General features: G+C 41.8%; 1 protein-coding gene across 1 annotated transcript in view; it reads left to right on the top strand.

Annotated features, from left to right (window-relative positions):
• Positions 1–27,005, top strand: part of PGAP1 (post-GPI attachment to proteins inositol deacylase 1) — an 868,977-nt gene that overhangs the window by 473,001 nt on the left and 368,971 nt on the right. The window contains exon 17 of the mRNA XM_086955415.1: positions 5,606–5,672. Coding sequence (XP_086811541.1) covers positions 5,606–5,672 — 67 coding nt within the window. The remainder of the gene's footprint in view (positions 1–5,605; positions 5,673–27,005) is intronic.

Here is a 27,005-nt window from a genome sequence, read left to right as displayed (position 1 = left end):
TTCGACTAGCCATTGTGTTGAGCGCTCCTTCCTCAGTACATCTATGGGCATTGACTTGGATGTAGTTTGGTCTAAGTGCAGGACCTGGCCTTTAGCAGAGCCTGCCCTGTGCTGAGCATCTCTATTCCCATCACCCATTGGATACTGCTTTCATCCTTACCCAGTGATCTCAGCATGCAGGGCCTGGCCATTTCCTTGTCCTTAGAGAGGCCAATTACCATATACTGTGTGTGTGCCCTGTGAGCTGTGGTTGCAGGCAGTATACTGCATTGAAGCCCAGAACTCTGCATTTCTTCCCACATAGGTTACTGTACCTGTCTTTTGGATATGCCTAATCATTCTGGGCGCAAGCCCAGTCTTTCGTCTAGTCTGTGTGCTATGTGCAACAGCCCCCAAAACAACCTAATTGATATTGTCATTTGTGATGTCATGTGCGAGGTCATGAGCAGTTTATTGAGTTATGGCTGTGTTTTTTCACAATAAATAGTGACATTTGGTGTTTTCTACATTTTGCACTGTAACAATAACCTTGTTTCTCCTGACTTTTTTGCGGGACATGTTAAAGGCAGGTTCTGTGCTTTTGGCATCTCCCTGACCTATAGAAACTCTCCCTCACGACCCATTTATTTCAAGGATCTATGTTAAAGATTCCATCTAGGGCACTACAAATCACGAAAAAGACCAATTCTTTCTTTTTACTTTCTTATTTCATTTTATTTATTCATCTTTGTATAGTCCTTTATGATTCTTATTTTCACTTTTTTAAAACCGTTTTCTTTCCCAAATTTTTTTTTACAAATCAAATACAATTCCTTTCCACAGTTTAGAATATTACAAAATTATTTACACATAAAACCTCTAACATTTCACATCCATACCTGGGTAGAGAAAAAATGCAACCGACCTCATACATACTACATACACGCTGTTCATACAACACACTCCATCTGTACGAGTCTGCACGTTTCAGTTGTTTGTCTATAGATCGCAATAGATTCACTACATTCCGTAGGATTCAATAATAGACTTGGTCAACGCGTTTCGGTGGGATAAGCGATATTGACAACCACCTTCTTCAGGACCAGTCAGAGAATTGCACAGGGATCTCTAACCCAGGAGTATTCTTGTCTGTGTGTGACGTTTTTATCTTAGCCCAGCTTGAAATTCTGTTTATGGTTTTTCTTTTTTCAACTTTATGTTCCAATAACTTTTTTCAGCACGTGTTAAGTTTAGATTCGGTGTGATATTTTGTTTCATTCGTTGTTCACTCTTTTATCGGAGTTTCTTCCTTTGCATTTGTGTTCACCCAACCATCTGATATTTATCTTGGGATTGTTCAGCCTTATACCTTTTCCTTTTCTTTGGTTTTAAATCCAAACCTTCTCCAAACTGCTCAATAATTCTTCTTCATATAAACACTAGCAGCCCGTCCCGACGTTGTCCGGGAGCAAACAGGCTTCAGGGCCCCCGCTCGCCCCAACGTTGTCCGTGGGTCCCCTGGAGCCTTCCTCCATATATTACAGTATTATTCCTCTATGTTTCCTTTGTACGCTTTTGTAACCTGCACACGTCACTTGCTACCTCTTGTATTTGTTGGCTCACAATTCTCACTTTTGTAATGCACTCACTTTTGTAATGCACCGTTTGCTACCTCTTTTGCTTCATTTAATGCTCACCGCTCCTCCCTGCCTGTATTTCACCTAAGCTCACCGCTCCTCCCCGCCTGTATTTCACCTACGCTCACCGCTCCTACCTGCCTGTATTTCACCTACGCTCACCGCTCCTCCCCGCCTGTATTTCACCTACGCTCACCGCTCCTCCCTGCCTGTATTTCACCTACGCTCATCGCTCCTTCTCGCCTGAATTTCACCTATGCTCACCGTTTCACCTACGCTCACCGCTCCTCCCCGCCTGTATTTCACCTACGCTCACCGCTCCTCCTCGCCTGTATTTCACCTACGCTCACCGCTCCTCCCTGCCTGTATTTCACCTACGCTCACCGCTCCTCCCTGCCTGTATTTCACCTACGCTCACCGCTCCTCCTCGCCTGTATTTCACCTATGCTCACCGCTCCTCCCCGCCTGTATTTCACCTAAGCTCACCGCTCCTCCCCGCCTGTATTTCACCTACGCTCACCGCTCCTCCTCGCCTGTATTTCACCTATGCTCACCGCTCCTCCCCGCCTGTATTTCACCTAAGCTCACCGCTCCTCCCCGCCTGTATTTCACCTACGCTCACCGCTCCTCCCTGCCTGTATTTCACCTACGCTCACCGCTCCTCCTCGCCTGTATTTCACCTACGCTCACCGCTCCTCCTCGCCTGTATTTCACATACGCTCACCGCTCCTCCCTGCCTGTATTTCACCTATGCTCACCGCTCCTCCCCGCCTGTATTTCACCTACGCTCACCGCTCCTGCCCGCCTGTAGCTTTTGTATTTCACCTACCTCATCCTCCGCTCACCGCTCCTGCTTTATTCAGTCTTTACAGCACCACTGCATTCTCCCGGTTTCCTCCTAACGTTTCAGCCTCCTGGCCTTGCTCACAGGTGGGAGACATGACGTTCAAGGCCCCATTGTGCTCCTGTGGTGCTTTTAAAGTTTGTAGAGTCACGTGGCTGCATGTAAATATTACAACTCCCAAAGTGCACCACTCATGTTGTTAATATGCAAACAAAGTTCTCATTTTAGTAAATATCGACCCTTTAAGTTCATACCTTTGAAGTGGTGCACTGTTGTTGGTGTGGAATAGTACATTCGGGGCAGCCAGGTCAGTATTCCTCGTAGCACATTGCTTCGTTTTTTTTTTAAGTCTGTTTAAAACTCCATTTCACCAGCACGTTCAAAGAATGAAATAATCAATTTTTTCATTCCTTCCAAACGCACGCAGTTGATTTCACCCTTTGGCATCTCCTAAGTAGGCTGGGTGTGTTCGTGGGTCATGCCCCTCGTAAATGACAAAACACAGCATCTCCAGTTACCGGAGCCCCCGACCCTTCAGGGCAGCCTCTAAAAAATGAGCATGGAGCAGCCCATTATATTTATAACAACAAACAGAGGCCCAATACAGGTGAAGGTTTCCCGGTTTCCTCCTAACATTTCGGTGCACTCCAGACAGAGAGGCATAAGGAAGACTCAACCGGTGATCAGAGACACAGCGCCTCCGTGGGACAGCGGAGCACTGTGTGAGAGCAGAGACAGACGCAGGGACCATCGCTGGAGACACGGTGTGTGGGGAAGTGTCTGCGTGTGAGGGAGGCTCTGGCTGAGGAACTTGTCACCACCGGCCTCAGGCCTGAAATGGAAGTGTGAGGAGCCGGAGCCCTGTCCAGAGGGAGGCGGGGGAGCGTGGCCCGACCAGGGCGAGAGAAGAAGGCGGAGGAAGCAGCAGCAGCAGCTCCCTGGCTCCTGATGTCAGCACGCACGTCGCGGCCGGCCGGCGCTACTTCCAAGGGACTACTTTTTTTTTAAAGTAAATATTTTAAATAACGTATATTTTTTTATTTTATATAGCCTATGTCCGTCTACAGACCCTGCCAATTACAACGATGTATCGGGTGTTTGGATTGGCGCTGTGGTTCCCGAGTTTACCTTGCCTAAAGGGTTGAGTTCTCTCTTTATAATAGTAGTATAGATATAGATCAGAGCTCGTGACACAGCATCCGTCCACATTTTCGGCTTTTGGCATCTCCCAACATCCAAACTGGATTAGAGGAAGCTCCTTCTGCACCTGCATATCCATTTCAGTTTCAGGACCTGCCGAAACCTTCAGTTCGGCTACATCACATAATCACACGACCACATTTTTCAGTTTATTTTTACCCAATTAGAATGCCTGGATCCATGTATACGTCCTGGATCTGTGGATACCAAAACTGTGAGTGAGGAAAATGCTTCCTGATCCAATCATCTTCATTTATTCTTCATAACTCACCCTCTGATCCTCCTCTGGTCTGGCTATGTGGATAATTTGCACATTAACAGTACTAATATACATAAAACAAACCTTTGGCAGCCCACCCAGCACCATTTTGCAATGCAAATATCTGAAAGTACTGAACAGATTGCAAGGCACAAAAGGTATTTTCATGCAACATTAGGTATGTGTTCCTTTTTATTGGCTACAGCTCACAGCAAAAAATCCTATAGCTCTTAAAATGGAAGAAAAGCTACTTTTATATAACCCCAAATTATTTTGTGACATGAAGAATCTAAGCAGGACTTGTCAAACATTTGCCATATTGCCTGCAGGTTTGTAATTCCTCTCCAAAGTTATTAAGAAGCACTATATGCATAGAGGAGCTGTTGATCTCAATAGACACTCCATGGTTATGTATACATTGAGACTTTCATAGCAAATGGATTTTTCGATTTGCCTGTGAGCTCGATGCTTCTGCCAGTCATTTGATGAGTGCTGCTTGGTTTCTTCAGTTCATATTTTATGTTGATCGCTAAGGGAGGCAAAGCATTATTGGAGCTTTCTTAATGTGACGTTTGCGAGTATCAGTCTTGCAGTGGTTTTTTAGGTCGTGCCTAGAGGCAGCGCACATGTGCTGCTCTGCGAGGCATGCCGTAATGTCTCTGGGAAGTCAGAAGACAACCCACCACCTGCCCACCACTTTTGATTGGTTACTTAGTCCGCCTTTCTAAATGCCATAGTTTTGGTTTATGGATAAAGTAAATTTGTCCTGCCTTGTGGCTGTTATGTTTCCGTCCTGGTGTTTGGTCCTGCTGCATGGATCCTTTCAATACGGGCCATATGTTTTGGTACCTGCACTACTTTTTCTTTTGCCTCTGCTCGTTTTTTTATTTCCTGTTGTGTTATACTTTACTACTGCCCCTCCCGTTATCCGTGCTGACCATGCTCCCGCCCCCTTCCGCTGTCCGCATTCTCTTTGTTCCCGACACCCTCCCATTGTCCGCTTTACCTTTGCTCCGCCCCTCCCGTTGTCCGTGTTCAACATGCTCCAGTCCCCTCCCGTTGTCTGCATACCACTTGTTCCCGCCATCCTCCCTTTGTCCATGATCATTATTCTCCCGCCGCCCCCCTCCCGTTGTCCGCATTCCCTTTGTTCCCCCCCCCATTGTCCAGGTTGTCTTTCTTCCCGCCCCCCTCTCGCCGTACTTCCTCCTATTTTTTTGTCTGGCTTGAGCTGTCGCCAGACAATTATGTGGAACGACATGGAGGGGCACACACATGTCATTGAAATTCTATTAAAGTGTCTTAGATAACTAGATAATTTATGGTGTTTTTCTCTGGCAGATTTTAGGTCTGACCTAGCAGTGCATTCATAAGCTGGACGTATTGGCATTGCCAATGTTTGTTATACATATTGACTTGCGTCCCTTTTACTGGGACTCAATAAGGATTGCAAGAATTTTTTTTTTTTTAAGTATGCATTTGAATGATGTTTACCAAGGTTGAAGTGCGACCTGCACACAGCTGCTTGGCGGTAGAATGTCGAATTAACCCGGTTTAACTAAAAAAGGTGAAGATTTATGCACATTTTCTTCAGGATTGTTTCTTGGACTCTTTGTGAACCGACCTCCACATTTATTTCTTTGCTTTCTTGAGAACACCAGTTTTCCTTTCTCTTCATTTTTGCAGAACAAAAAGCTGATGTTTACAGAATTCATGTGCCGTGGTCCAATGAAGATTCATTAACTCTATCAAGGTAAATATTTCTGGGATTTTACTTGACACCACGCTGAGATTTTGTTCGATTTTTTTTGTTAGTGAAAGCCTAGGAAAGATGTGACAAACGGTGTGTTCTCTTACTTCACAGCAATATCTTACTGCTTTACATCGTTATCTATCTTTTTTGTTTCATTACAAAACATTGTCGCTATTTTCTAGTTGCCCGCAACCAAAATAAGCACATAACTAACAAACACGTACATATAAGCACAGGCAGCCCTTTCCATGCTCTTCTCTGTTCAGCTGTCATGTACATTTTGCTTCTCCCCTTCGCACCGTACAGCACGGGGCTGTGGGTCAGTCCAGCTTCAGCCCTTGGCTCATTGCACTGAGTGGCGATATTGTAACTGCTTTCATTTTAACTGCTTCGTAAAGCAGAGTGCTCTGCAAATGCAAGGGCTTGGTGCAATACTTTACTTACTTGACTTTGCCAGTGCTTCATTGGTTCTATTCTTTCCCTTGTTTATTTTTTGTAGACACAATGTTTGTGTTTAAACTATGTCTTCAGGTTACAGTACTGTGAAAGGCAATGGTATATTTTCTTTGCTGTAATATCTATTATTTTACTGTGATTTTTTTTTCTTCTTATTTTCACTCAAGTGGCATATCCTTGCAATACGATAAAAAATAATCATCACACTAGCTCGCTGAGGCTGTACTTATTGGCTTTGTCCATGCTTTTCTTAAAAGCATTCTATTCTGGCACTTAGGGCCTGATTACGAGTTTGGCAGTCCTGATGCGGGCCGCTATGGCAGGGCCCTGCTCCAGGACCGCCAAACCTGCAGTCAGACTGCCCGCCATATTGGGTGTTTTCTCCTGGTTGGCGGGCGCTCCTGTGGCATTCCCACGGCAGTGCCTATCGAAAAGGTAATGCAATGGGAACACCAAAGCCTGTTTCTGCATGGCATGGACTATATAAAGGCCAATGCTGTGCAGGAAAGGATGTGCATGTAGGATGGGGGGCACCCATGTGTCCCCCTGCAAGCATCCATTGGCCCCCCCAAGTTTCCTCTCTGCCACACGTTTAATAGCAGGCTCTCTGCCATTGAAAGTGAGGCAGTGTGGAAACTCATAATATGCTCGGCAGTGCCAAAGTGGCCCTGCCAAGCATATTCTGGCCTCTGACTGTCATGCCGCATCCACAGGATACATGATCCCTGGCGGTCCTGTGGCGGTTATACTGCTTTGGCAGTCCATGGACAGCCACTACAGGTTTGGCAGCCCGATGGACCGCCAAACGCGTAATCAGGACCTAAGTAATTTAGTATCAGTGTCTTGCATATTGAGATAGAAAATCAGTTTTGGACATCACAAATACACCACTCTTCTAACCACCTCACTCCCCGGTGATCTCTTGCTTTCTTTAACTGGGCATTTGCTCCCCACCACTGTCTGTGAGAGAGAATGGCAGATGTCGGCCTTGTAGGCAAGTCTTCCTTTCCTGTCAAAGTATGACTTTAAGCTGTGTTTGTACAGGGACAGATATATCACTCTATAGCATTTGCCTTCCCAACTACAACACTAAAAACTTAATGTTCTAGGGGTCTGCATGATCTCTTTCTTGTGGGAATAGATAGTAAAGCAGATTCCCCATCCCTCAATCTGGCGTGTTGTTCCACATCTATAGCTAGCCAAACTCCTCATCCCCTTCTTGCACTTCGTGGTTATTTTTTATCTGTAAGTTAGGCACAAACAACCTACATCTTCCAGGGACAGTGTAGTGCAGTTTAGACATGCCTACCACCCAGTATTGTGTCCACAGCAACTAAAGGCATTGAGGCAATGTAGATAGGATCTCAAAAATAAGAATGAAAGAGACTGCACCTGTGCTCTTTGACTTAATTCAGGGGACTGCAAATTTTTTTTTCTTTTATCTTTCTTTTAACTTTATTTTTTCGTTGTTTCCCAAAAAAGTAAAATCAACATTAAAGCATACAATAATCCGTAGGTGCCTTGGGCTCAATTCTTCGTAGGTGAAGCCTTTCTGTAATGTCTTGCAGCCATAGAGTAACCAAGAGTAGCACATCATACAGCACACCATTAAAGAGAGCTTACTTTAGGGGGACCCCCTGATGTAAACACAGAACTGCACAACTCTCTCCATCCTGTGAGGTCTACCTATAGCCCTTCATCTTCTACCTATAGCCCTTCATCTTTCCATATTAATTTCATGTGTGTTTCCTCAGCTAGCGCCCATTGCTTAACATCTCTAAGCCACAATGCTATGTCTGGGCTTCTCTTCCCCATCCACGTTATGGCCACCCTATGTCTGGCCAAAACAAGCATCAGCTGCAGGAGTTTATAGGGCACTTTCAGTTTTTTAGGTCTGCGTATGTGGGCAAGCAGGCATTGCAGTGGTTCTTCTCTTATTGGAAGACCGGTGGTTGAGCGCACCTTTTCACTGCAATTCGTTTTAGATTAGCTAGGTTGGCTGCTCTCTCCTCAGAGAACTTTCTGGATGCTCTGATAGAATTCTGCATAGAATTTTACAACTGACGTCCATTGTTATTTCTTTTAAATTGGGTAACCCCATCTCACTATGACTCATAGCTACAGATGCCGCAGATTCATCATCTAGTACCTCCTGCTAGCGGTTAAGTTAAGGTCTGGAACAGGCCTAAACTATAGGTCTCATGCAAGAAACCCCTACTGCCCAACCACTTTTTTATTTATTTTTTAATTGCATAAGATTCTGGTCAAAACATATTTTAGTAATCCTCCAACTTGTCCATGAGAATGAATCCCATGTACTAGATGCATATTGTACCTAATGAAGATGTATACTCAAAGAGCATTTGGTACGCCTTGTGTTTATAAAGGGTATACCTGAACCCTTATCACATGAATAACTTGTAACAATCTCAAGAGCCCAGTGTAATGCTGGAACATTTTTACAAATTATATTTATAAAGAAAATGTTCATTAGAAATTAAACCTAAACATCAAATACATATTTTTATCTGAAATAATCACTTATGTGAAGGTCGCAAGCCCTCCAGCACAATCAGTATCTCAATTCTATTTGAAGTTTTTGGAGAAATACCATAATCATCTTTGATATACAAAGGCATGGGTTGGTCAGTTCTATTCTGTTGGGATTTATAAAGCGAATGACTACCCAGAGGCATCCCAGCGCTAGATCCAAATCCAGCTGATAACCAACACTCATCGGGACAACCTAATCGGCATATGATTCTGGATATGATGATGAAGCCTATGATGGGCCTTATGGCGAAAAAAAGTTAATCTTACCATGCTCTAGCATGAGATTTTACTTATTAGTAACTAATAAGATATAATAGTACTTTGCCTGTGTGCAAAATAGGAAAGGAGAAATGTGCAAGATCTAGCAAAAACCTTTCTGGTTGGTGGCCTAACATACTTGACAATCTGACTTTGGAATTAGAGTCAAGGCAGTAATGCCTGTGAACCAATCTCTCAGTGGCAGCCTGTCATATCTCTGTGAAAGGAATGTTCCACCTAATGGAGTCAGATATTGGCTAACATTCTGATAGCATCAGAGTTTTGAAGATTATATATCAATCTAATTTCACCAACTCCTGCGCCTGAAGTTGGATAGGGTGTACATAATTCCCTTTATTGTCTTTAGGTTTATTACGAAGAGCAATCTTACATTATTACAAAAAGTCTAAATCTGAGAAACTGCTAAATGTAATAATTTTTATGGAATTTTGAATTGCGAACTGCAGTCTTCATTGGAGACATAAATTGAGCATTTTTTTTTAACACAAAAGACTGAGGTGGATGGAAAGGTTTTAACTATCCAATGGAAAAACAGGAGTTGTTTATGTCTCCTTTTTTTTAATAGAAATATACTCCGAAATTGAACCTAAATGCTCTACCTTTTAGGGAGTTGCATACATCTGAAGCTTAATTTTACCCTGCATATTGGAATGATTGTAGCTCATTAACTTTCATACTGAGTCTTATAGTATCAAAAATGCTGTCTGCAGCTCCCTTTGTGGAATAACTGGTTTCATCTTGTTTCAGCCTAATAAACAAAGAAGACTGTTGAAATTGCTGCTTTAGTTTGTGCCTCTAAATCTACTCATAAAGTATTGAAACAACAATCGAACAAGCTAGCTAAAACAGTTCACGAGAATCCAAAAACTCCCTTAAGTTGTGAGGAATTCTCTACATTTTTCATGGAAAAAACGAAAATGCTTGAAGTGGAACTCACAACGGCCGCAATCAACATCTCGACCCCTACCTCACCTACAGAAGAGGCCAATGAGCCAGCAGAGAGTCCCCAAACAAAAAATAAGGCAAAATGGGACACATTCGAACTGTATGACCAAGATAAGATCACCAAAACGCTAATGGGAATCAGACCGAACAACCACTATCAGGACCCTCTACCGGCAAAGTGCGTTAGAGTAATTAGCCATACCCTAGTCCCGATCTGGACTGACATAATAAATGCCTCACTTACCCAAGGGACCCTGCCCGACTGCCTAAAAACAGGCCAGGTTGTGCCCATCATCAAAAAACCGACAGCGGATGCAACTGACCCGAACAACTATCGACCAGTGACCAACATACCTTTATTGGCCAAAACTATTGAGAAATGCGTACAAGTCCAACTGAGTCAACACATTGCTAAGTTCTCACTACTAGACGATTGCCAATCTGGATTTAGAGCTGGGCATAGTACTGAAACTGCGATCCTGCACATTGTGGATGACGCCCTACAAGCCCTAGACAGAAATCAAGCATGCCTACTGATTCTCCTAGACCTGTCATCTGCATTTGACACGGTAAATCATGAAATGTTGATGACCAGGCTACAAGAAAGGATGGGCTTGTCGGGAAATGTACTGAATTGGTTTAGATCTTTCCTGCAAAATAGGACCCAACGTTTCCTGGTCAATCAAGCGACCTCTTCCCCTTGTCCTACTGCCGTCGGGGTCCCACAAGGTTCAACACTATCCCCAGATCTATTCAACCTATATGTTGAACCTCTTACGGAGATCCTTCGGGGATCACAGATACCCTATCACATGTATGCAGATGACACGCAAATATACATAAAGATCGCCTCCCGAGATGACATTGACCTAATGAACAAGACACTAAAGAGAGCTCTACAGTGGTTAACTACGAACCATTTGAAACTAAATGCCCATAAAACTGAATTCCTGTTAATCTCACCGACAAAGAACCGTCCCGAGGTACAGGAACTGACGAAACTGGTGACAGCACTGAACTGCACCCCGACCCTAGTTAAGTCGGCTAAATCACTTGGAATTACCTTGGATGAGAACCTTGACATGAAAGACCACATAAACTCAATGGCCAAGGGTGCCCGCTTCCATCTGAACTATCTAAGAAAATTGAAACCATACATCTCAAAGACGGACCTAAAACTAGCTGTACAATCCCTAGTTATTTCAAGGATTGAATACGGTTGCACTACGTTAGCGGGTCTACCGAAATCATCCATAGCACCGCTAAAAGCCTGTCTCAATGCAGCGGCAAGACTGATCACGGGATCGAGGAAATTCGACCACATATCCCCTCACCTGAAGACGCTAAACTGGCTACCCTATGAAGCCAGAATTCAAATGAAGATTGCTTGTATTACCCACAGAGCTGTTCACTACAACATGCCGAGATACCTCGCCAAGAAAATTAAGCTATCAGGAAGCAACAGACTAACGAGAAGCGCTAAAGAACTGCTACTGAGGCCAGCCTTCTTCCGTAAGAAAAAGACCTACAACCGAGCGTTCTCAGGAGCCGCCCCCAGAGTCTGGAATTCACTACCTCCCAACATCAGGAAGATTAAAAACTTGGTATCATTCAAACGCGAACTGAAGAACTACATGATGAGCAAATACCTCTCTTAGGGAAGAATAATGGTTACTGATGAGAATATCTTCACCAAAGAGAGACAGCCTCGACTGGAACTTCCTGAAGATCAACTATCTGCTATCAGATTGATTCCATGTTATACATTGGACACACACGTTACTACTAACTTAAATCACAGGGATCTGATATCCATAACTCGCAGACAATACGATGTACCCTCTACCTCACTTTGTTTTATTGCCTAGGATCCCGGATACATGGCAATACTTTTTACTCCTTAATGCTATTTACACATGATATTTGCACTGCTATGCTATACAACCCTACCTCACTCACCCCCTAATACTAATTGGATAGGCCGAATAACTCTTACTTATAATCCCCCTTATAGCTGATCGCCTTAGACCTTATACCCATGTATATCTGTTGTTACTATTGCCTCCATAATTGTCTGTAACCTATCCTTACATGTGAAGCGCTCTGATACCCACGGGTCTTGTCCGCGCTATACAAAACTCTATAAATAAATAAATAAATGCTTTTTCCTGTTTATGCAGGGCTCCTTCAACTTGACAGAGCCTTGCCCCAAATAGTTTTTTTTTTCTCAAAAAGAAAAGCTATAAGCGGAATTTTCTTATTCAAAATAGAAAAGATAATGCCCCTCGCGCCATGGGAATCCTCTCTTTTGGTGAGAGGGGATTTTTTGTTTTTTACTGCCCCTTACCCTCAGGGTTTGCCTGGAAGAGATGGGCATTAAAAAATGTCTATATTTCTGCCCATCCTAAGTGGGTAGATGGACATCTAGCCATTTCTCTGACGCCCCTTACTCCATTGGGCCATCTGAGACATTTTCTCATGGTAGGATGGAATAGTCATCGCCCTAGCCAAACTTAAGGTGCGCCTGCATTTAATTCTGGTGGACGTACCACGATGTTGAAGGGGAAGGAACACTGTTGCCTTTGTTGACGGAGTTCCATGTATGCCTACACATTAATTGGGTCCAAAATCTGCTGCTTGATTTACCCAATCTTGGATCTTTCCTAATACTATATTAAGTTCTTCTTTGACCAATTTCAAATGTTTTGAGAGCCTCTGCCGTGGCTGAAAAACATTTGTGTAGATATAGAAGCTCTCCCTTTGGCTCTTAGGATTGCTGTTTGATAATGTACAACATGGTAGGTGAGAAAGTTGACCACTGAGGATCTCCACGTGGCACTTAAAGATCATCACTCAAGAATTCTGATTATCCAAAAATGGTTTCAATTAACCCTTTGTCTTTTTCAACCATTCCTTCACTTCCAGTCTATACAAGAGGATCAGATATTTAAGAGGGTTAAGTTCTACCTAAAGGTCCATTATTGTGCTTAAGACTGTTGTGTCATCGGTCACAGTCAACAATGCGACTTCCTTTATGTTCAGAACATGATCCTGACCTGTCCATTACCTCTTCCTTGCCTGTGTTGCTGTCTAAAATTACAACTGTCAAGAAAGCTAACCGTAGCTAAATATAGCTAACAGTACATATTTAAATGTATTTAATTTTTCATTTAAGCATGTAATGGTTTGAAAGCTGCACGCATCTGTTTCTTGATCATACCGATAGACTCCCAGACAGAAGTTAGTCTCCTTATTGGTTGAAAAATTCTCTCAAAACTTTAAAAAGTCTATGATAACAGGTATTCTGAGGAAATTAATCAAATTTTGGATTCTTCCCCTCTGTTTTTCTTTTTTTTATTTGAAAGTGACTTTATGATCTTGGAGTTATGGCTAAAAGGCCTCAACCAATTTGCCCTATAAATAAGCATAGCTTGTCTCCCCGGTGTAGTCCATAATGTTAAAACCTCCCTGAGAAGCAGTGACCAAGATACAGGACTAATTTTGCTTCTGCACGTTCTCAATTAGGAACACTTTAGTGCAAGATAAATTCTAGACATGTTTTTGTTATTCTTTATTTCAGATTAATTACTTACATTTTTAGACTTATTATAGTTGCCTCTGAGTTAAGCAACCAGCAAATATATGTTGTTTCATTTTGCCAACTACATGAATCCTACTTTGATGTCCAGTCATATCTTTTATGAGATATATATAATTTAGGGACGTCTTGGGGAAAATCAGCTTGAACTGCCAATACCTCTGAGAAAGCAACTTTTCAGTTATTTGGCTTTATCCTTCTGATTGAATCTCTTTCCAGGGGTATTCACATTCTAAGTTTAGCAGTAATTGACACCACTTCCATGAGAAGTCTGTATCTCAAATTACTTTAGTCATATATACGATCCCCTTGTCCTTTTCTGAAATTGAGGCCAACAGTGCCTTACCCTCTCGGAGCCAGAAGAGATAATACTGCCTTCCAAGTCACTCTGAGCTTGGTAGATTGCAAGTACCTCCCCATATTCCCGTTGAAAAATTCCTTCTTGAAATTGTTCAATGTATGACTTTTCACAGTGTCGGGTGCCTAGCCTAGGAATATGTAAAATTTCCTCTACTGGATTCTCAGACCCAGCATGACCCACTGTATGTGTCACTCATTCAAGACCTTGATCAGTAGTGTGGTCCTTCTGCCTCTTTCAATATAGATATGCCTTTGTTCCTTTTCAGTTAATGGCATCTTCCCTCCAATAACAGACTATCACCTACATGAAGCCCCAGAAGTGTTGGAAGCTGTTCGTCCAGAAATTAACTGTGATTGAGCCCTTCAGCAGCGATTGGCAAGCAAAGGATATGTCTGTGTCTTAACAGGTTCTCAACTTACTTGATTCTAGAGGCATGGGCCTTGAACTCATGTAACCATGTTCACATTCAAATCCATATTATTGATTTTCAACTTGTTTCTACTTAGCATTCATGTGTATAAGAAAAGAGAGGTACCCCTTGTATTTGCCAAGGGAATACGGTACGATTAACAAGTAGAAAACAAGTAATCCCTTGGATTATACGAACAGCCAATGCTAAAGAAACAACTCACTTTTGAGTCATTCCTTGAGATAAATACAATGCTACAGCTTATGCAATAGACTCCCACAGAACGTTTTTACCACATTACATTCTGACACTCAAAATTTAAGAAAAACCCTCTTTTTATTTAAAAAGCCTTGTTACAAATGACAGTATTTTATCAAAAACCCTCACACATACTATTTGTCATAAAACATCATATATAACTATTTTTTTTTAAACCACAATACATATGGTACAATCAAATAGCAAAACATTACATAAGATAAAAAAGGAGAAAAGAAAGTTAGACAATGTACTTTGTCATTCATAAAACATATCCAATGGAGCAATTTAATAACAATGCCTGGATACACTGCATCTTTTAGTATCTACAGATCCAAGTATTTCCATTGATTATGTGAATGATGTGTCGACGCGTTTCAATGGCTTTTGTTAACGTTCCATCTTTTTCAAGACAACGTTTTTTGAGTCTCTCTGTAAAACCTTGTAATATAGTCACTGTTTAAAACCTGTATAAAACAAATACATATAGAAAAATATTGTATTTAGGTTTCACCATTGTGTTAACTGGAGAAATAAAATCAACTCACAATATCAAGCATTTTATATGGCAAACTTGCTACATTGGATATGTTTTATGAATGACAAAGTACATTGTCTAACTTTCTTCTCTCCTTTTTTATGTTATGTAATGTTTTGTTAATTGATTGTACCATATGTGTTGTGGGTTTTTGTTTTAAACAAAAATTGTTTTATATGATTTTTTATGACATATAGTAATACTGTCAATTGTAACGAGGCTTATTAAATAAAAACTTTTTGGGATACATTTTGAGTGTCCGAATATAATGTGGTAAAAAAGTTCTGTGGGAGTCTATTGCATGAGCTGTAGCATTGTATTTATCTCAAGGTAGGATTCAAACGCGAGTTGTTTCGTTAGCATTGGCTGTTTTTATAATCTAAGGGATAACTTGTTTTCTACTTCTACTTAGCATTCAACCACTTTACAATAATTTGTGCTCAACTGCTGAGTTTCGGAACTTAATACCTTCCACTCTTAAAATTGAACTTATTATTTTGTCTTCGATTCTGGAGTCCATTTTCCTCCCAATGGCTTCCATCTTTGAATCTATGCAGGGAAAAGGAATGTTGTGTCTTCTAATAAGGTCCATGCCCTCCAGGAGTAAATACTTATTTACAGCCTTTCTTCACCTGGTTTGTCTGCCCCAGGCCCTTTCAGGGTTTTTGCTTCCTGTTTGCCTCTCTTCTTTTTGTCCCACCTTGGTTCATCATTGGGGTGCCTGAACCTGCAATGATAGCTATTGAGGTAATCGTTTATTGATTGTGCATTCTTCCTCCTCACCAGTCTACACATTTGGCCATTTTTTTCTACCATTTCCAGGCTTGTTTTTGTAATCTCTAGAGCCATCACATGTATTCCTTATTTTTGTCCCTTTACATTCTTCATTTTGTTTGATTGTGCTTCTAAATAGCACTTCACTTAACGTCCTTTAGGACTGCCTTGCTACTCTGTCTTGCTTCTTGAGGTCCTGGCATTGAAATCCATAGAGCTCTGTGGTCAGGACTGCTTGGTGTTTCCAGCTATTACAGTTTTTCATGAGTAGAGTAATAGAAGAACCATGAGAAGGTTTCTTTAACGAACATTAATGCTAGACAAATAAACTTGCAAAGAAGAAAACTAAACCTTGCAAGCCGCAGCAACAAGGGAGGACATTTATTTTAGACCTTTTACCCTTTCCTAGAGTGAGTGTTCTCCTCATTCATTAACTGAATGCAGTTTCAATGGAGATCTAACTATTCCTATTAGAGAACTCTTTGCACAGCAACTCCAGCTAAGCTGGTCTGATGACAACTGGCAAGCCTGTATGTTGGCTAAGAGGTTCATGTTTATCTTGAGCTTTTTGTATTTTTGCAATACTGTGTGGATCAGAGTAAATTCTGGTCCGAATGGTGAAACGTTCCTACATAAGGCTTGGTTATTCCAGTATTAATTAACTATAGACGCGGAGTGCAGAACCGTTCATGGGTGTGGTCAATTGCCCTACAAAAAATTGTCACAAGCTTTGCTTTATACATGTCAGGCCTAGATCTTCATGTTAATATCTCCAAAACTTTTAGCATGAAATGTAGTAAGCCTAGTCTTAAGTGCCGAGAGATTTTTATAAGTAAAGGAAAACTTGAATTTTTTGATAATTTTTCATAACCGGGTATTGTTTTTCATTAACGGGGCACATGAGTAAAAGCCGTAAACTGTAGAAAACTACTCTTCGCAAAAGCTATAGGCGCCTTGATTAATTTCGCTAGGAGACTAGGTCAGCGTCCCATTAACGATCTATTGACAATTAAGCTAATTGCATCTCAGTTGCTCTTTATGGAGCCGGCATCTGGGGATATGTAAACGTGGAGTACCATTCAACGAATTGACAACCAGTTTATGAGGTACCTATTAGCTGTTCCTGATAGCACGGTTCGTATATTTGTCATTCTGAATTGGGAGAGCTATACCTGTCTGATCTTATTAAAATACAGCCGATCTTGTTGTGGCATAAGGTCTGGACAGGCGTGACCACAGGTTTTAACCGGGACGCGATTTTAGATTGTGTGAACCTGCAACAAGTAAAAAGTATCCCTTGGCTTGCCTATATTAAAAACTTTATGTGGGACCTAGGCCATCCTCAGTTCTTTGCTAATCCTGATAGCATGTCCCTTATTACGTGGAGGGAATTAAAGTCAATATGCATAAACCACCTGGGGATGATCAGGCTGTCTTCTAATATCATGAAACCTTCGGTGAGAGCCAACCAATTGCTCCTGAGTCAGACTGGGATACAACCATATTTATTACGTACTTGCAGTAAATATGACATGTTTTTAATGACGCGCCTATGTTTAGGAAACTTTCACACCCTGGTTACTTTTCCCCACAATAACGATTGGTCACGTTTTCTATGCCCTTGTCCCTATGACGATATTTCAACACAGACAACAATCCGCATCATGTTCTTCTGTAAGTTTTACACCGCACTCAGGAAAAGATGGAATTCTGTCTTTTCTGAAAACACAAGGCTTGATCACTTGCCGACCCGCTTTTATCAAGCTGCAACTTTTGGATGATGAAATTGTAAGTGACCATATTGCTAAGTTTCTGAAAGGGGTGGTCAGAACCAGAAAAATGATGCAAGCCCTGAACCCGATCAAACGAGAATGGTTATCAATCATGTTTTTGTGGTGCACTGAACTGAGATGGTGGTTTTCTCTTTTTAATCGATTTATTTTATCTTTGTAAATTGTATTTGTTGCTACATGTTTTACGTTTTATGACTTTATTTATTTGCTTGTAATATTTTGTCTGTATTCATTGACGTGTTGCATGCTTTTATGATCTGATTTTTCAAATCGAATAAAGCGTATCTTGACTTGACTTGGGTGTGGTAGTAATGGAGTTCTTACTAGAACTTGGTGTATATCTCTTTTGCACCAGTTTAAACCAACCGCACAATCAAAAAGAAAACTGCCCAGTTCTTATTATTGTTGGTTAAATATTTCATGACCATACCTTGATTGTCTTATAAAACACTAAAAGTTGAGTACTCGATAAAAGAATTTGCAGACCGGTCTCTGTCCTAGGAAATGTGTATGGGAATGTACAGGACAGATTATAAAGTGTCAGAAGATTTCTTGGAATGGAAGGACTGCACAAGGGATTTTAAATACCCACCATACTCCTTGAAATACAAAAAAGACAGGAAAAAAACCTTTATGATCCATAGTGTATATGTTATGATATATGGCTGACATGTATATGAGCTATTAGCTTACTAGAAAATGATGACTGTATTAAACTGTATCAGTCACACAAAACATGATGGGAGAAATGCTTGCAAAAAGTCCAACTACTGCCAATCTCTGGGGGTAGCATTCCAACCTATCGTTGTTTGCCTACTGTGCCACTCAAGACAAACGTTGCCTTATGAAAATCAGTACTATCCCTGCTTCTCACTGGAACAGGCTATGTTGTAGGAAATGTGTTTGGGAATGTACAGGACAGATGATTGAGTGTAAGACGAGGCACCCTCTAGAAGGGTATATTAGCAATCCCAGATCGGTTTCAACATTGTTAGGCCTCATCAGTGAACTTTAGCTTGGATCCCATGGCACAGTGAGCAAGGGACCTAAGTCTGCCTACACCCGTGGCCACTTGAGGCATAATGTCAATCACACAAAGAAATACAAACTTTTGTGATCAATAGTATAATTATTGTGATGTATGGCTGATACAAATGTCAGCTATAGAACTGATAGAAACTTATGACTTTATTAAATTGTGACCTGTTTCAATGATGTTCCATATACCCTCTTGATACATGAACGCCTCTTGGCCTTCTCAAGATGCTATTACTTTTTTATTGTTTTTGTTAAAAAATAAAAATATTTGAAAAAAAGTAAGTATGGGGGAAGTCTGAGAAAACCTGTCTCATGATCAACATGTCCCTTGATCAGTATGTCTTACCTTTTATTCACTGGAAGGTCCTGGTTAGATCCTTGGCTGTTATTTTTAAGTTCTTATTCTAGGACTAGAAGAAGTAGTACCACTAGGGGTCTAGTCTCTAAGGAAAGGGTGCCTAGGGTGCGCTTTGTGGTTTTCCTCTTGCCACTTCCATCGTGATCCGACAGAGGTTCAGGTCATGAATATTTTCATAACCAGTTCCTTAAAGCTTACCATCAGCAGGATTATGGTCTTCAGCACACATAATGGTTATTCTGTCTTATAAAGGATAACACTATGATGGCTAGTGGATTGTTCAGAATCTCTGTTAACTTACATTTATTTGATAGTCAACAAAGGCACTATTACTTGAAGGTGAGTGTTTTGTATGACTAAATAGTTCCTCATTGTGGCGTGGGTGTCTGTGTCGTCACACTCCTCTTTAGAGAAAGATACTGGCTCTTGATCCTTCCAATCAGACTCACTGAAAACATTTTAAAACGGAACCTGATCTCAATGGCACTCTGAAGTCTTGGAGAGAGAGTTCCTCCTGGGTTTTGGTATGTGTTCGCCTGATGACCGAGAAGGAGATCAATAATTCCTTGGTGGTCGTCGTCTTGAATTTTCTGGTAACCCTGTATGTGTTGGGCTCCTGTGCAGTATAATTTTAAGGAAATGTCTTTACAAGTCATCAAATGTCAAGGTGTCATTCTTAAGTATTAGCCCATTGTCAGTTTGGTTTCTCCGGGACACACAGTCGCATGACCACTAAGCTTTGCTAAAGAAAGAAGACTGAAGGCTTCTGGTAATTATTGCTCAAAATATCAAGTCAGGAAAAGAAAGTGGATTGCCCAAGCTTCCAAAGATTACTTTTAGGAAGGTATGTGAGGCGTGCCTAGGGACAGCACAGCACACTGTTTGCATTTGCCATCTAATATGAATGTCTAATCAAGGTTGTGTATTACACATCACGTTTAATAATATCTCATAATAATGTAATTCTATTTATAGTTTTCAGAAATTAGAAAGCATACAATATGCAAACTTCAGACAGTCACACGCTGAAACCAGTAATCTCATAATGAGAACGGTAGTCTAATTTAGAAGCGTGTAATCAGTCAGATCAGATCTGGATGCTCTAATGTTCGCAAAGCTTTGAACACATTTAGTATGGGAGAAACACCGAACCAGCACTGTGAAATATGTTACTGATAAAGTGGTAACGGTTCACTAAGTGCTGATATTCGCAAACCTTCAAATACACACTGTAGTTAAACAAACCATCCCTGTTGTCCCTTCAAAACAGGTTATGGAAATGCCAACGATATTGATTAGGACTGGCAACGCTAAAGGTTCCCGATGATCGACACAGGTTAGAGCGAAATACACTAATACAATGGCAACTACTGTTTCAACAGTACCCGGAAAGGAAGAGTACAGTGCCTTGAAGTTCTTTGGTTATGGTGTACAGACACTCTGATGGTATTGCTATCTTGAGATGTCACATTTGACACTTGAACTGCAAGCTCCAATATCATGATGAAGGAAAAACGGTATGATCTGATTAGCTGGGTGCTAGACTGGCACACAGCAGGTCAAGGGTCCAAAAAATAAAAATAATGAAAGTTGATGTTTAGATAGGCGTGCGTGTCTGGCAGTCACCACCCACCTCACAGTCTGTCAGGGAGCCCACCTCCTTTCTGTCTAGCAGTTTGAGAACCCAGTAGCTATTCACAAAGAGCGGTGGTTGCCAACGTTTTTGTTTTCAGCAGTCGGTCTTGTGGTGTGTAGTAGAGTGTTCTTCAAGCCGCTGCAATACTCTTGGTCATATTGGGTTAACCGGAGGTTTTCCTTGAGGGTAAGTACAGCACCAGGACCGTGCAGCTTATTGCTAGCCTGGAGGAATGGAGTGGTATCCTTACTACACTATTGTAATGTGCATTTAGAAGGAGGGTCTATACAAATCTGAGTTCAAATAATGTTCAGTTGTTTTAGATTTTATTCTCAAACCTGCTTAATTGGGAACACACACTGCCAATTAGTGTCTAGTACATCCTTTCAGTTCAAATGGCCATCTAATCAGGCTTGATCAGTCTTTTTTTCTCCAGCAAGGACTCTATAAATGTTCTCATCCCAGATTACACTGAGGTGGCCACTGTCTTCGTTTAGAGGTCCAGATACACATCCCAGGTAGTTGCTCTGGGAGGAAGCTATGTATATTACCTTCAGAAGGACATGGAAATAAATAGACAACTTGAGGACGATGTTATAGTTATGGGCCACACTCATCCACCATCTTCCATACTCCATCTTCATGTCCAGCCACAGCAACCCAAAGAGAGGTGCAGCCATAGTCTTTGCAAAGCTTTTACCTTACATTTGTGCTAAAGTTGACTGTGGGTTAGAATAGCAATGACTGCACGCATACAATGGTTGCAAGGATTAAGGTCACTGTGCGTACAGAGGAGACAAAGCGTGGCTATCCTCTTGCGACTGTGGCATGGAGAAACCAATTTTGAGTCTCCCATATCTGGGCTCAAAATAGGGTGACCCCAAGGAGCACCATTCTGCAGTTTGTGGAGTCTAAGGATTAGAGGCCTGACTTACTGCATCCAAAAAGACATATATCGGGAGGGACTTCAGGATCAAAGGCAGAAAACTGCAGCTGTGGCACAGCTACACAATGTGTCATAGAGTTCCATCCTTGCAGCTATATTAGATAAAATATAAAGAACAAATTTGATTGAAGAAAGATGAAATGAGCCCCATTTAGATAAAAATCAAGGAAGTTGAAAAAACTGTGTAAAACACGAGAGGGGAAAAAATACCAGTTTTCACAAAAAGTAAGCCTGAGACATAAATAAGGTTGAGACGTGCCTTGGACTGGTGGTGCCACAATACCAACTGGATGTGATGACACCAAGTTCTAAAAAGCAGTGCCCTGCTCAACTCCTTTACTGTTCACGTTTTAATTTGTTTTTTTTTTATGTTTAAGTTTTTTGTGTTCTTGCCATGATAAGTTTTTCCAGCCTTCAGCACATGGGCTAAGCTAAAGTCAATGTCTGATTTCCACGACTACTGGATGGTACTTTTTAGTACGTAAGTGTTACGAATGACAGTTGAAAATGTGATGCTTATCTTAGAGTGAGTGCAAAAGCCAGGTGCTCCAGAGAGAGAGAGAGAGAGAGAGAGAGTGTTCTCCAATGTCATAGAGGCCCACTATCAGTGAGTCAATGGTGATGTTGATCCAGAGTCACAGCACAGGGGGTTGAGACTGTGGCACTTAGTTACTGGCTAGCGCTGCAGTGCCACGACCTGATTATTCCATGCATCTTGTGGTTCCTAGATTTTGTTGCTGGCAAACATGTCTTCAGCTGCAGCACTGAAATGTAATTTGGGTCAGGGGATTGTTGTGCCTTCACAGAGAACTGAGGAGTGTTCATTTGAGTCAGTGGAGCATTATGATATTGCTGATTGGGATTGGGGTGAATGCTTAGCAACATCTTAGTGCCTTTACACTGAACATAAAGGAGACACAGTTGCTAGGAAACTTCTAGTATTGATGCTTTATGCAACAATATGGTGAAAAAAGCTGTGCCAATCACATCTTCACATTATGAAAATTCTTACATATCCTTTCTGAGAACGCCTTCAGTACGCTTGGGTCATTCGTCATAGCCCTGTTGTATGGGATTCATTTTATTTTTCAAACCATCAAGTGGCTGGTTTTCTGAAGGTTTATGCCGCTAATTTCAGAGTACAATCAAAAGATATTCCAACATTACCATCAGGAAAGGAATATAAAAAGACTGGATGATGTGGCAAAGAAGATTTTTGCTGCTACTGGTTCTTTCTTTTTTATATAGATGAATATAATGGTAGTAATTAGACCAGACATCAGTTGGTGGAAAAGCTAAAGCATTGAAAGGAATGATTGTTGATAAAATGGCTTCATGCTCATCATAGTCTGGGGTGCCAACGAAGAGTCTTCTACAAGGACGTATGTGGCCTCTGCGTAGCATTACCCCTATTTGAGACTCTTTTTGTTTTTCTGGATTACCCCTCCATGTTTTCGACATGCCCCTAGACTTGGAAGAGATGTTTGATCAGAGGGAAAACTATATATTGAAAAACATTTAAGAACCCAGCTTGTTTGGATTTTCAAATACACCTACGCATTTTTGCACTTCAGTATAGATCATTGCTTCAAACTTCGAAATGTTCTGGCAATAGAACATGGTAAGCAGGAGATGTCAGCAAAGGCATTAGGGATAGTTGTAGCAGTGGCTTACGGAAGCTACTTTGATCAAAACTTTCAGAGTATTACTTCTGTTCGGACAAGATTGGAGGATTTTTTTGGGGGTGCGGGAGAAGCTTAACTCAGCCCAGTGCGCCCTGCACATAATGAATAACGCCTGAATCCTTTTAATTAATAGAACACCTTTACAATACTCTCCACTGTAAAACCAAGCGTCAGAGGAGTACAGAGGAACGCCGCAAAAAGATGCTCTAGAAAAAGTACAGTAGGAAGAGAAGACTATAGAGTTCTTTCATATTCCAAAAAAGAAACAAGGACGTTAAGGCTCATTTTAGATCTCTGAACTCCCAACAAAAAATGCTCATTGGGAGCCAAGGTGCAGACCTTGTGATGTAAGCAATGGAGACTCAGTGGCGTATCTGGATGCTAAGATCCATGTTGTCAGATACCATTTCTTGCATCACAAACATATCATCTGTGTTCTGTGGTAGAAGTCAGGCATGTCATGCTTTTGAGCTCAATGCTTTACTGGGTTTTCAAACATCAGACCAGACGCTGCATAACTTATAGGGCAGATTTTTGTGAACAAGTGTTGCTTTTTCCTGTGTTTAAGTGATTCATTTATATATAGGTGGTGGTTTCTTCGTGAGGGAAATGGAGTACATTACTCTGTCGCCCTGAGTGAAGTGTGGCGCACCTAATTTAGAAGTGACCACCAAGCTGGCGGCCATTTCTAGGGCATTGGAAGGAACCGTCATCACGGCGGTTCATGTTAATGCTGTTTACAGTTCAATGCACGGTGCCACCAACATGATGGAGCCCTGCACTGAACTATTGTATTTTTTATTTTCAAAAAGAAAATCCTAAAGCTGGACTTTGAGATTGAAATAATAAAACAAAATGCTCCTCTCTCGATGAGAGTCGCTCTCCAATGTTGTGGGGAACATTGAGCTGTTTTCACTGCCCTTCCTGCCAGGATTTTCCTAGTGATGACGGGCTGTGAAAGCCGACCTCTAATTCCGCCCATCTAAATTAGGCAGGCTGAATTAGAGGCCTGCCTCTCTGATGACCCTTATTTCACAAAGCCGTTGGAGAGGGTTCATCACAGCGGAGACAGAGTAGTCTGTGCCCTGATTGAAGCTACTGTCCTTCCTCTTTTAAATTTGGCAGGAGGATCTTTTTCTAGGCTGTATGTGTGTTCCATTGCCATTGCGGCAGATTAAACATACAACCAAGATATATATTGGGCCCTAAGTGCTGTGGCCTGCTATATGTCCCCTGGTACAGAGGAGCAGGCATAAAAAGCAGAGCCCACCTATCCCCAAGTAGTTTTTCACATTCTAATTTTGTCAGGCGTGTCTCCTGTACCATGACTATGTCAGGTTTCTTATTACCAAGAAAGCAGAGCACCTTTTACTTCGCATGTAATCTATTATGCCAATAATGCTTAGGGAGACCACTATTAACGTTTTTTTGTTTTTTGTGATATCTTGGCTCTCTTGGCATCTGCTGTGGTCCCTCTATCACACCGTAAGTGATGGGCCAATCAACGTATATAGTTGCCAGTAAGTGTGTCTCTCTGCTGTTATATCCCATTGAGGGCATACTTGGTACTAGCCATGTTGTGCTAAATATGAACTAGATCTATGGCCGGTTTAAAAGTTTTGGGTCTTCCCACTAAATCGTGTGAGGGGTGTTCCAGAAGATCAGACATCTCTTGTTATAACCCAGAGGGCTCGTTGCACCCTGTTGGGCCTCATCTTTCTAATATGGACGCTAAAGTCATGTATTTTTACTATGTGGTTATTTTTTCCCTAGATACTGCTGTATCTAAATACTAATATGGTTGATTAAAAAAAAAAAAACAGTAAACCTGGAGCTATTGCTGACAACTGTAACGCCGACCCTGCAGTTCCTGAATGGCACATTTAGCAGTAAAACATATAACAACCAAACCCCAGTAATATATTAAGAGAAAGTAAGACATCATCCCATGATATCGTTCCAAGACCGGAGATTCTTTGCATCATGACCAAGTTACTTACTGCATAGCCCCCCAGACAACATACTTGGCTTAGTTAACTGAACCACTATTTGATACATCCCTGCAAGTTCTGAAGCCACCTTCTACTCCCCTACAAGTTCTGTATACTGTGTGACTGAAAGTTATGAGGTAAATGGTAAAATTAGTTCAAGTATAGTTTCCAATAACTACTGAATTTACAAATATGTTTGCACTCAACGTTTGTGTAAAGTAGTATCTACACACAACATTGAGGAGGATTGGAGTCGTCTTCTTACAAAATTAGTCAATTTTAATCAGAATTGACAACTTCACAAGCAAAGGGATTCAAATGTATTTATCAAAATCTGTTCTTGGAATGTCAGCAGCCTAGCCCACATGGTGGGGGATATAAATATATTAACACATTAGCAATATTTCGAAATCTTGATACTCCAAGAAATATGATGGGAATCTACAACCCCCTTAATATGCTACCTGGAATTGCATCAGAATGCGACAGGGAAATTTGAGAAGAGTTGCCCAAGAGTGGGTCTTTGGGTATATATTACAAGAAATTCAGGTTGAAATAGTTCCTTTAAATCTAAATTTGTCCTGGGTGATTGGCACAATAATCAATAACTGTGATTCCCACCATCCAAGAAAGCACCTTCTGATACTCAATATGTGTATCAATCCTTTAATTAAGGAAAAAAGAAGATTTGGAAGTCACTGAAGGAAACAAAATGCACTTTTAAATTAACATACTCCGAAAAATGTTGGCTATTAAGTGACGATTCCAACATGAATTTAGTTAGAAATAACAACAAGCTTGAAACTGTGACCTTCTTAAATCAATCAATCAATCAATCATGCCATTTATAAAGCGCACTACATACCGCAAGGGTCTCAAGGGCCTGGGGGGGGGGGCGGTAGGCTGCTACTAGTGATCGGAGAGCCAGGTCTTGAGGAGTCTTCTGAAGGCCGGTAGGTCTTGGGTCTGACGCAGGTTGGTGGGGAGGGTGTTCCAGGTCTTGGAGGTGAGGTGGGAGAAAGATCTGCTGCCGGTGGTCGTTCTTCGGATGCGGGGAAGAGTGGCGAGGGCAAGGCTGGCGGGTGAGGGAGTAGAAGTTGAGTCGTCTGTTGAGGTATGCTGGGCTGGTCTTGTGGAGAGCTTTGTGTGCGTGGATGAGGAGTTTGAAGGTTATCCTCTTGTTGACGGGGAGCCAGTGCAGGTCTCTCAGGTGGGGTGTGATGTGGCTGCGGTGAGGGATGTTGAGGATCAGACGTGCCGAGGCGTTCTGGATGCGTTGCAATCGTCTCAGGAGCTTGGCCGATGTTCCTGCGTAGAGTGCGTTTCCGTAGTCCGGCCTACTGGTGACGAGGGCCTGAGTGACTGTTCGTCTAGCCTCGGTGGGGATCCACTTGAAGATCATGCGGAGCATTCGGAGGGTGTTGGAGCAGGATGAGGAGACGTCGTTGACCTGTTTAGTCATGGAGAGGGTGGAGTCGAGGATGATCCCCAGGTTGCATGCGTGGTCGGTGGGTGTCGGGGGCTGTTCCTAGGGTTGACGGCCACCAAGAGTCGTCCCAGGCTGAGGGATTGGAGCCAAGGATGAGGACCTCCATTTTGTCCAAGTTCAGCTTCAGCCGGCTGTTCCTCATCCACACGGCGACGGCCTTCATTCCTTTGTGTCGGTTTGTTTTGGCTGTTTAAGGGTCTTTGGTGAAGGAGATGATCAGCTGGGT

Source organism: Lissotriton vulgaris, chromosome 2_1 (genome assembly GCF_964263255.1).
Source record: "Lissotriton vulgaris chromosome 2_1, aLisVul1.2, whole genome shotgun sequence".
Lineage (NCBI taxonomy): Eukaryota > Metazoa > Chordata > Amphibia > Caudata > Salamandridae > Lissotriton > Lissotriton vulgaris.
The sequence above is the reverse complement of the archived record's forward strand: the minus strand, read 5'-3'. Positions and strand labels throughout refer to the sequence as shown.